At 37.9% G+C, this 12,368-nt stretch overlaps 1 protein-coding gene across 1 annotated transcript; it reads left to right on the forward strand.

Annotated features, from left to right (window-relative positions):
- Nucleotides 1–1,774: 1,774 nt before the first annotated feature.
- LOC147487326 (lactate/malate dehydrogenase family protein) lies at nt 1,775–11,745 on the forward strand. Its single transcript, XM_086573147.1, has 14 exons — nt 1,775–2,244; nt 2,333–2,417; nt 3,053–3,139; nt 4,249–4,333; nt 9,270–9,451; nt 9,535–9,605; nt 9,694–9,784; nt 9,884–9,958; nt 10,042–10,143; nt 10,243–10,365; nt 10,880–10,948; nt 11,037–11,105; nt 11,176–11,229; nt 11,327–11,745. Exons 1-14 carry the CDS (start codon nt 2,087–2,089, stop codon nt 11,378–11,380), a joined length of 1,305 nt encoding a protein of 434 aa, XP_086429273.1. The 5' UTR covers nt 1,775–2,086; the 3' UTR covers nt 11,381–11,745.
- Nucleotides 11,746–12,368: the final 623 nt, after the last annotated feature.

Here is a 12,368-nt window from a genome sequence, read left to right on the forward strand (position 1 = left end):
GAACCCCGCAGTCCACCGCAAGGGTGGAACCCCCCCAAAAATGATTGTTCTTTAATGATGTCCTATATGGGTTACCTTTGGTATTACACATGAAAGTTATTATTGAATTTGCATTGTCTTATGATTTTGAATTTGCATCACAGAGGGTGTGAGTGGGTAAAGGAATGTGCAAAAAAAATTATGGGAAATGCAATCGGTGAGCCCCAAAATGCAAGATACTTAAAACGTCTATCGGGTTGGATTTGGGGTTGTAGGATTTTGTATGGTAAGTTCTTGGAATTGGCACCAGACAACTACTTTGCCAGCATCAAATATGATGAACTAGAATGAATGAGCATTTTAGAGAGATGGGACTATATTTGAACTTGCAATAGCTAAACAAACTTTATTCGATATGCAACAAAATTTGGTTAAACGTTTTTTGGTTGTTGGAATTTTAAATGATTTTGGAGTAAAATGTATCTAAGCTTAAAATCTCTTAAGAGTATTCTACTAATAATTGATGGATTGAAATCTTGGATGGTTATGCAACTAATAATTCTTTTGTCCAAAAGAGTGAAGAATGTCTGTATGAATTATTGTTATACTAATTTTTGTGGCTCTTTATTCATAGCATCAAACTTAACCCTTTCAACATTAGTGCAGTGTGAAGAAATGTCTGGTACTATTTTTTTATTATGAACTTCGTTTTGCAATGTGCTTGCAGAGGCATTGAGAATAGATAAGTCTATTATAAGAAAGCAAGATGTGGAATAAGATGGAGTATTTGAGCATTTTATTGCAAACTCAAAGTGTTTGCTAGAATATAAACTAAACTCGTTAGTGCTTCAGGTTTGGAAGGGGAATGTTATTTGAAAGACACACTCTTCTTCCATCCATTTGATTATTAGATTGTTCAAATCTAAATCATTACTCATTTTACCCACTCAATCTAACGTTAACACTTTGACATGTTCACATTGACGAAAGACATAGAACGACATGATCTTCTCCGCTATTCATGTTGTAATTGAATAGGTTTTGTTACGTTCATTTAAGTGTATTAATTGTGTATATGTATACAAATAATCAATCTAGGAAAAGAAAAAATATTTGTGGGAGCAGGCGAAGACTCTTGAAAGAGAATTTTCTTTGTATTCATCAATTCATCGAATAACACGATCATGTGATAATTAAATCTTTTTAAGTGAGAGTAGTGTATTTTTTGAGGATAGGAAAACAATCAATTTGTTTTAGTGATTTGCTAGATGTTTTAGTGATTTGTTATTAGTAAGTCCGGAGGTGGTGATTGCTAAATCACCGGAAAATTTAAAAAAGAAACAAAAGAAACAAACAAACTAACTAACTATTTAAAAAAGAAACAAAACAAACAAACTAGCTAACTAACTAACTAACTAACTATTATACAAGTTAGATGAATTTAAGATAATTTCATTTGAAAATTAGAAAATTACGGATTAATATCCTAAACTACAAAGTGGAGGCTATTTAATGCCAATTACTTAAGCACCATACGAATGACTATTCATTATCGTATTTCGGTTTATTTCCAATAAATATATGTTCGATGATTTGAAAATATTTAATAGATCTTGGGCGATGCCCGGGTCCAAAATCTAGTTAGGTGCTAAAAATATTTAAGTGAAATATTTGAGGAGAGAAAATAGGGGAGAGTTAAGTTAACCGAGCTTGTAGTAGGGGACAAGTGTTTGGTGCAAAGGCGCTATGGACTGAAGTTTTTCTCCAATTTGATCTCTCAGTTGCCAAAGTACTTATGCACAATACAATCGCTCATTAAGTTATTTCGGTTTAGAAAATTTGTAAAGCCTGAATACGATCGCTCATTAACGTATTTCGTTGGTTTAGAAAATTTGTAAAGACTGCACTCCCGGGTTCAAAATCTAGTCCACATGTCCACTTGATAACCTTATACTAAAGTTTCAAAAAAAAAAAAAAAAAAAAAAAAAAAAAAGAGTTCCAACCTCATCTTTAATGAGTAGTGACTATCAACTCTTCTCACCTTTTCTCCCTCCAAACTAAACTCTGTTTTCACTCTGTTTATTTCCATCTTCTCATTTTTCCAACCATGGCTGTTACTGACTTCACTCCCACTTATAAACAACCTCATTTCCTTCCTTCCCAACTCTCTTCTTTATCAACTCGTCTTTATACCACTCGTTCCCGCGCTTTACGTCCTTTTCCTCGAAGGAATAATGCTAGAGTTTGTTGTTCTGTTGCACCAAAGTAAGCTTATATTTTTGCATGCCCATCGTCTTAATTGTTCTTGTTTATGTTGTTTTGGGTTTTAAATGTTTTTCTTGTTTGGTTTCAGTCAAGTTCAGGTACCAGTAGCTCCAAGTGTTGGCAAAAAGGGGGAGTGCTATGGTGTTTTCTGTCTTACTTATGATCTCAAAGCTGTAAGTTTAAGTTCAATATGCAGCTTATTTCCTAGCTATTGTGATTCTAAAGATGTGTTTATCTTTAGTTCGACTCATTCCTTTCCCATTGTTAGTGGATTTTAGCTGCAAAATGAAGGGATGGGGGAATTAGTTTGATTAGTTTCAGTTTTTTTACTATTTGATGAAAATCTTTATAGCGTATAAGTGAATTGTAAAACAAGATGCTTCCGTTGCGACTAATATTGCCTTTAAATCACTGGAAGTCTGGAACAAAACGTAGCCATATAAAAAAACAACCACAGTTTCATCTTCAAAAGATATAGTTGAACAGTAATGATCAAGAAAGCTTGTGCGCAGTTTGAAAGCCTTATAAGTTATAGGGGACTCATATCCTAAGTAAGAAATAGATCTAGATAGAGGTGTATAGTAGCATGTGGTTGATGTGGCTTGTAGCAAGTTGTTGTGGAATATCGCAGATGATGTCGATCATATAACTCCAGACTAGATTGGGGTGCAGTACAATTTTTTATATACCACACAGTCGTTCCATAGTTTCCATATGTGTTGTTATGAAGAATGGATTTGCATATCAAAAAGGTCTCCATACGTGCTCATTTTTCTGGCTTATTTTAGTTAATGTGCGATGTTTACAGGCAGAGGAGACAAAATCATGGAAGAGCCTAATCAATATTGCAGTTTCTGGTGCTGCTGGAATGATATCTAATCATTTACTTTTCAAAGTAAGTGCTGTTTAATATTGTGACTTTCATTTTGCAGTATTTGAGTTCTTGTGACGCAAGTATTTTCTATTCTGTGGAGTTTGAAAACTCATGGAAGTCTCTATTAGCTTATTTTGAGTACACTATTATGCGATTCTGAATATCATGAGTTCATGACACTGTCCTGCAAAACTTATATCTCTAAATTTTGATTCCAATTTTACAACATGGTATTGAAGAGTTTTGACCTAATACTGGAGTCCACAATTGTGCCTTCCATAGATGCTCCCTTGTATCACATGTGAAAAATGTTCCACTTAGCATTACTATAACAATGCCTACTTCACATGAGCAAATTTGTTCTATTTCAGATTTCCTTGAAATATTTTCAAAATGTTCCACTTAGCCTTACCACAGCAATGCCTACTCGCAAAGGTCTGACTTAGTTTATGCTTTGCCACTACATGGCCTCAAATAACTTTTGGAAAATTAACACTTCAAAATGTAATGATAAAAGATGGTTAGCTGGAGCGAATACTATAAATTCACACGGTCCTAAATCATGAGAATATGGACATAAGTTCAAAGTGTTCCCACTTAGCCTTAGTATAACGATGGGCCTACTTCACATGAGCGCATTAGTTCTACTTCAGACTTCTTGGAATCTCTTCATAACTCATACATGTCTTGCTTAGTTTATGGTTTACCATTACATGGCATCATAGTGTTAGAATATATATAATTTGTTGGGAAATTAGCTTTTTAAAATGTAATGATAATAAAAGGTGACTTGGAGCATTGGAGAGAATCCTATATATTCACAGGGTTCTAAATCTTGAGAGTATAGACATAAGTCTTGTAGTCTATTGGTTGTTGGTTACTACCTGGTAGTATGGTACATCTTCATAGCCTAAGTTATTGCACTGTTCTGCTTAAATACTGAAAATCTTAACGCCAATTCTTGCGGGGCTTTTTTTCGTGAGCTTTTGCCAGAAAATCTAGAACACTTTACCCTGTTAGATGTTACATCGTTTTATGATAGGTAAACAAATTTGGGTGATCAGTTAATTGTGATCAAATAAGTATCTTTAATTTATCAATAGATTCAACAGTGGTTGTCATCTTCTCAGCTTGCATCAGGTGAAGTTTTTGGGCCAGATCAACCAATTGCATTGAAACTATTAGGGTCAGAAAGGTCTTTCCAAGCGCTGGAAGGTATGTTCGGAAGTGGAACTCATAACATGCATTTTTCTCTGAGCAACAACCTGCAGCTGTACCTTTTTGTTGTTGTTTCAGTAAACATCAACGCCCCTATTAGTTTTTATTAAAGTCTTAAAAAAGGTTTACAATAGCCAATCTCCATCCTCTTGGTTGATGATGTACAGATCTTGAGGAATAGAGTTACACTCATATAAGCACAAGTCAATAGGACTATTAATATTTGCCAATCAGTCGGCTACTCTGTTACATTCCCTGTTTATATGCTTGATTTTGAATGCCTCTAGTGAGCTAGTGAGGGCTATTTTGTGACTAACTATTTACTTGGGTCTCCAAGTCTCTGTCGTTCGCATGACACTCTCCACAGCTTCCTTCTAATCTGACTCAACCTGGAATTTTTTTTATATTCATAGTACATGCCAACTGTAGTCCTATAAGAATAGCCAATTACAACACCCTTTGAACCACATTTGAATGCATAAGGCACATCTTCATTTTCATTTCTCAGCAGGCCCTGTGCAACTACCACCATCGTTCAATAGTCTCCCATCCATAATTCAGCATCATGTCATGTATCCTTTTGTGTGTGTGTGTGAAATTTTGTGCTTTCTTTCAAATATTAACTTTATCTCCCTTATAATGCTTTGAGTAACTTGTTTCTGGTCACTCTAATTGTCTGAGAAGACTCTCTCTCTCTCTCTCTCTCTCTCTCTCTCTCTCCCATAGTTCATATGTCGTGGCACAAACAGCCACCCTATGAATATCCACCGCCATGCCTCCACCCTTCAACTTTTTTATAATGCAGATCCACTGTTTTACTGAGCTTGATAAAGTCCTTTCAATGTGACATCAGCTTAGAACTTCTTTCTGCACGGCAGCAGATCATTTGCAATCGAACAAAATGTGCCAATGGTTCTCCCGAGGGGTCGCTATGCTAGTTTTTGGATCCATCATCATAGAGTTAGGAGTCTGCCTATAAGCAAACTGGTCGCAAATAGGTGAGTACTGTTGGCTGCGGCTTCTAGTTCTCGCCCCTTCCCTTGATGATTCCAGAGGATACTAACTTACTAAGTGCTCCCTCTGCTTGTTATACGTGCCAAGGCACATACAAAGATATTGAGAGTTTTCCATTTCACCAACTTGTCTTGTGTAGCTAATTTTCCCGCAGCTTTCCTGGTACAAATGAGTGATCAGGAACCATCAACCATCTCCTTGTGCCGCACCACACCATTCCTGTCCAATCAGTTTTTTCATAGTGGTCTAAAAGCAGCGTAGGCATTAGACAATTTTAACAGAAAACACACTTTTCGGATTTGAGGTCCAGATTGTTGGGTGTGAGTCCCTCACCATGTGGCATGAAGAAGTATTGTTCGTGTGAAGAAGAAAGAGCACGCGCACGCGCTCAGATTGGCCTTGCCCAAGGCGCACCCGCACCCTTGCCTAGAAAAAGAAAGTTTTTTTTTTCAACCTCTCACGAAACATGTCTACTGGAAGTTGGGAAAAGTGGAAATAGAAGAGGGCGCGCACGCCCGCTCGAGTTGGCCTTGCCCAGAGCGCGCCGCGCTCATGCTTATACATATCGGGTTTCGATATTTCACCAGAATATCGAGATCGTGTTTTTACACTGAAATTTCACCTCAATATAAATAGAAGAGTTCGGGTTTTGGAAAACCAAGTCTTGAATAGAAACCCAATTTTGAGAGCAACCAAAATGGAGAGGAAACCTTTACAGAGAGAAAAACTTGTAAGGAGAGAAGAGAGATCTAGTAAGTTTGAAGAGACTTGAGAGGAGTGATTGCAATCTTTCTTCCCATACTTATAAAAGGATTAGCTATTGTTAAGTAGGCATCATTAGCCGAACCACGGTACATCTTGTGTTGTGGTATGCTTTACTTTCTTTGCTTTATTATTACTTGTTTGTGATAGTTGTTGATTGCTTAAGAAGTTGGGTTTGGTTGTTGGTTATAGTGAAAATTTTAGATTTTAAATTGGAGTAGTAAATTGTCCAAGTGCAAGCTATCTTAGTGGGGATCGATTGGTATCCTTTTCCCCAACACAGATCAGTCTCATGTTCTTCTCTCTGAAATCTACTCTTGATACTGCAGCCCATTTGCAAGGAAGTCCCTCTATTGATTCCCCTCAATTAATTTGTTTACTTTGGTTGCATTTGTCATACTTGTAAGATAATTTGTAGTGCTAGAGACTTGCTCCTTGAGTATATCTCCATTAACCCAAGGATCATAAGTTTGTTGCCCCTCCCAATAGATATAAGGTGGTTAGTGAATCTCTTAGCCTTCTCTCTGGTATTAAGGATCCATCTCCATATCCAGGAGCAGTGAGTTGGGACCTCCATAGACCAGATGAAACTCCTTTTAATTAGGTGTTTGTGAACCGAATCCATCTAAAAAGAAACTTCTGCTTCGTAGCTATTTGGAAGACATCTTTTGCATAGCTGCATTATTCCAGATTTAAAGAATGATTTGACCACTCAACCTCCCTCGCTTTTATGCCAGCATATGTTTTTCCATACAATCTAAGCATTGTTTTTCGTCATATCCGCACCACCCTAGAGAAAAGTACTGCATAGTTTGTTGACAGCTTTGATGACTTTTTGGAAGGAGGAATGTGCTACTCCAGTATATCTGCATGCTTGTCAACACTGAATTGATTAGTGGGCTCACCCTGTATAAGTATCTAGAAGTCCATATGTGGTACTTTAGCCCTGATTTTGTCTGTAAGTGGTTGGCAATCAGCTATCGAAAGCCCGGTTGCGAGAAATGGAAGACCAAGGTAAGTTATACAGGGTGGCCTTACAATAGGCATATCTGGACCAGCTGCATACTCTTCTCTTTCCATTTCAGTAACCCATCCAAAGAGTGTGTACTCCTAGAGGTATTAGCTTTCAGTCCTGTAAAAGTGTAAAATTCGTCAAGGACCTCTTTCAAAGCATAAGCCATAAGCTAAATTCAATTCAGCCGATCTAATTCAAATCTGGACCAATTAGTTTTAAGTTGGATGCCCATTTTCTACACGATATTAGAGCAGGCTATTTCTTTGGCCCAGATACTCTGTGTCACCCATTTAAGAAATTGTCCACGTATTATGCTCAAGAATACACCACACGTGAGGGTGTCTGTTGAGATTTATAATCCCATGTCAAGTGTCTAAAGCCTTGCGTTCAAATTTCTAAAACCCGGGGCCTCTCTACGTATCACTAATTTGTGTTTGGCAGTTTGGCCCAAACGACCTGGTTTTTACTCCATGTAACCCAAATATGTTTGTCCACGTATTAGGCTCACCCAAATATGTTTGTCCACGTATTAGGCTCAAGTAATGTCACACGTGCGGGGCGTGTTGAGATGTGATGTTTTGTCCCACATGGGATGTGTTAATCCCCACTTAAAAATATATAAATCTTGTGGCCTCTCCACTTATCACCAATTGGTTTTAAGTTGGATGCCCATCTTCAATAAAGTCATCTGCAAAGCAGAGGTGAGTGACTAAAGGATCCTTATACTGCGAATAGTCTTTGTTGTTTCCTGAGGAGGAGATCATCAAACCCTTCCATTTCCATAACAAACAGCAGAAGATCACCCTGTCTCAAACCCATATGGCCTTTAAAGGATCCTTTAAGTGTTCCATTAATCAAGATAGAGTATTGAGCTGTCCTAAAGCAGGTTTGGACTTTGGATGCATTGAATAAGTTTATGACTAAATCCAGATATTCAAAGCATGTCAACAATCACTTTACCATCTCACCATATCATAAGCCTTCTTGATATCAATCTTGGTTGTGCATCTTCTAGACAGTCCCTTGTCATTCTTTAAAATATATTTATACTTTAAGCCTTGGGGCAGCACTGTGAGGCTCGAGACTAGCCTCAGAAGGCGTACGAGGCAGAAGCCTCGATTTCGAAGAAGAACAATGCTTCTAAAATTGTAGAGAAAATATGAATAAATTAAGAAAAATGGAAATCCTCATGTAATATGAACATTGTTACTTAACGCATGTATTTTATTGAGGCTATAAGAAAAATGGAAATCAAGACTTTCTGTAGCTTTATTAGTTCTAGCAGATAGTTGAGAAAATTTTGTTCTGCTCCGATCCTTGAGTCTTCCCCCTGGGTATTTTTAACTTATATGTGAGCTCCATCACGGGATTCCCAAGTGGTTTTGCTTTCCATCATTCCTCATGAACCTCTTTGAACTTGGGGTGATCAATCCAATGGTTAAAGAACCTAAAATATTTGTGTTGTGCTCCAATAATTGAGTCTACCCCTTTTTTTGGGTATAGTTTACCTGTAGTCGGGAGTGGCCATGTCCATCTCTGGCTCTTCACGTGCTCCACCCAGGCACCCAATTATCCAGAAGTCCAGAATTACTACCTGACCAGCATGCACTCAAACTTATAAGATTACACATTCATATTAAAGTTTGCAGCCCAATGAGTCTAATTTTCTTCCAGATCTCTTTTTTCAGACCCTTCGTACCCTATTTCTCATCATTTTTCTCCAAGGCAGTGACGAAAACCTGAAAATGATCAAGGGGGTTGGTTTAGTGATTGTTCTGTCACAGGATGATTAGTCAGCTTACTTTTCACCCTTCTGCTACTTTACTTTGTTATATGCTTCTGTTATGACACCTAATTAGGCGGTCTTCCAATAAGTACATGTTGACAATCAGAACTAAATTTTACTCCCAAAGTTCATTTTGTGTTTTTCAATTGTTTTACATTAAAACTAGATTGACATTTTGGTAAGAGAATGATAATATCAAGAAATTTTGGATTGATGTCTTTGTTTTGTGTCCTTCAGTTGTTGCCAATAGGATTGAATTCTATGATTTCTTCTCTGAAATCTGATTTTAGTATGCCGGTGATACTTTGTTTATTCTATTTGCTGTGCTAATTCAAATGTTGCCTTGATATCTGCAGGAGTGGCTATGGAGCTAGAAGATTCCTTGTATCCCTTACTTAGGGAGGTAAGTATTGGCATTGATCCGTATGATCTGTTTCAGGACGCAGAATGGGCTCTTCTTATTGGAGCAAAACCTCGGGGACCTGGAATGGAACGAGCAGGCTTGTTGGACATAAACGGCCAGATTTTTGCTGAACAGGTAGTTACAATTTACCTTTCTGGTAGAGTTATAGGCAAAAGCTCCTAAATATTATTTCTTAAAGACCTTTGGTTTATATGCAGGGAAAAGCACTAAATGCTGTAGCATCACGTAATGTTAAGGTCATAGTTGTGGGCAACCCATGCAATACAAAGTAAGAAAGTTTCCTGCTACTAATTCGACTTTGCATATAAGTAAGGCTATGTTGCCTAGTACTGCTAATTGTTTACCCCCCCGTGTAGTGCTCTAATTTGTATGAAAAATGCACCAAACATACCTGCAAAGAACTTTCACGCTTTGACCAGGTTGGATGAGAATAGGGCTAAATGTCAGGTGAAAGTCGTATATTCCTCATGCACTTTCTTGTTGATGAATCTAATATATGAACTACCCCTCAAAAGGATGATTTTATAATGACATCAATTTGTGCAGCTTGCTCTAAAAGCAGGTGTCTTTTATGATAAGGTGTCGAACATGACCATCTGGGGAAACCACTCGACAACTCAGGTCATCAAATTGGCACTGTAAATCATTTGCAAATAGATGAAAGAAAACTTACAAATTAACTTTTATCCTTAAGCCATCATCAGGTTCCAGATTTTTTAAATGCAAGAATCATGGGCTTGCCTGTGAAAGATGTTATCAAGGACTCCAAATGGTTAGAAAAAGATTTCACCGAGGACGTCCAGAAGGTATAACCGCAAAATCATAGAAAAACTGAATAAAGTGTAAATAATACTATGGTATTAATGTCACATTTAATATAACTCACAAATTTAAATCGTTTGCAGAGAGGAGGAGTGTTAATTAAAAAATGGGGTAGATCTTCAGGCGCATCCACAGCCGTCTCAATTGTTGATGCCATAAGGTCACTTGTGACTCCCACTCGTGAGGGTGATTGGTTTTCTACGGGGGTGAGTGTGTGTTAGTTTATATGTAGGTTCTATTGAGTTAAGAATTTCTCAGTAACTGCATATATACTCTGCACTGGCCCATCTGACATGCATGTTGTTCATATTGCTACAATTATTCTATATCTTCTCAAGGGTTTATGGCTTTATGCTACCTTTATTACTTTATGCATTTTAAGCTTTACTGAACTTCATCCAAGTAGGAACAAGTTAATACATGAGACTGGATCTTCAATAATTGTGCTAGCCCATAGGACAACCGTAAAAGAGGAGAAAACTGTGGTTTATCAATTGAAGTACTTGCCTCAAATGCGTGGTCTGTTTGGATTTCTTTCTTGCTCTTCCTTTACTTTTCTGATAAGTTGTATACTTATATATCGTACTTAATCAAATGACAAGAAATAGTTTTGACGCTAAGATCCTGACAAAGTTTAATGGATCCTGACAAGTGTAAACCATCTGTTGCATTAGCATGTCACTCCAAAGTCCAATCTTACTTCTTCTGCTGTAATTCCAGGTTTATACGAATGGTAATCCATATGGGATAGCAGAGGACATAGTTTTCAGCATGCCATGCAGATCAAAGGTAACCTCTGTGTATAGTCTTTTTAACTTCTTCTTCCCGGCAAATTGTAGCTTGTGTTAATTAACAGCACACACTTTTTACTTTTCAGGGGGATGGTGATTACGAGCTTGTCAAGGACGTACTTATTGATGATTTCCTTCATGAACGTATTAAAAAGGTTTGAATCTCTCCAGTAATCAATATCTCAGAGTGGAGAAGCTTGATATAACGGTACTATTACATTGCAGAGTGAAGCTGAGTTGCTTGCCGAGAAGAGATGTGTTGCACACCTTACAGGGGAGGTAAGCAGAGTCGTTACCGGTTACTATTATGGTGTTTTTTATTTACTTTAAACAGTTAAACTAATTAGCTGCCACCATGTGATGGGCTTTTTTACAGGGCAATGCATATTGCGATCTTCCTGGGGACACCATGCTCCCTGGAGAACAGTAATCCTCAAAATTCGCTAGGCCAAGATTGCAAAGAGCAGTAGGCCCCCCAAAACTGTGATTCAAATTGGAAATAAGCCAGAACGCTTAACTAGTAGTAGTCACAATTATTTATGCAAAGTGCAATAATGTGCGAGGCATAGTTAAAGAGAAGTGTAGTTGAAGAAATAAGTGTGTACTTTCGGCACAAAAAATTTTTTTTTAGCTCCTAATGGTCTCCAAAGAATTGCTATGAGCTGGTACTGTGACGTCATTTTTTTTGTTCGACCTGTGATTATTCGGAGGTTTTAGATGGATTGTTGTTGTGTAACATATTTATATTCTCAAGACTTTGATTTGTATTTATTAATGTAAGTGATTATTGTATGACCCCCAACTGTAGGACGTAGTAACGTACTACTCGAGTGTAAATGGTTTAGTCCCATACTATAGGACGAATTACATGCAAAAACATTTAACATTTATTAGTGTATCTGGTGACCGTGGGATTTGTAGGGGAGCAATATCCCCACTAAGGAACATTGCAGACGAAGCACAAGCGACCTCAACGCATCGACCTCCAAGACCGACCTGTGAGCAACTCCTTACAAGTAGGTGTGTTTTGCAGACGAAGCACAAGCGACCTCAACGCATCGACCTCCAAGACCGACCTGTGAGCAACTCCTTACAAGTAGGTGGTACGAATGAAGATACTTCAGTACGAACACTTGGCCAGCGACAGAACGCGCCCCACCAGATGTAATCATTGCCAAAATCTTATTTGCATTTCCCACCACCGAGAAATAGGGACTACCGCCAACTCCCAATCGAGTATGACTCACACCAAAACCACTCCAAAGACTCATTCACGATCTCCACCCTACATTTGTACACAAAAGGGGTACACGCGGTGCGAAGGATCTCCACCCCCGAATCCTATAAATACCATCTACCGGAACTACGTCGGACCGATTCTTCTCTCCCCAAAGAAAAGGAAAACGAGAAGATAGATA

This window comes from Coptis chinensis, chromosome 7 (genome assembly GCF_015680905.1).
Source record: "Coptis chinensis isolate HL-2020 chromosome 7, ASM1568090v1, whole genome shotgun sequence".
In the NCBI taxonomy this organism is placed as follows: Eukaryota; Viridiplantae; Streptophyta; class Magnoliopsida; order Ranunculales; family Ranunculaceae; genus Coptis; species Coptis chinensis.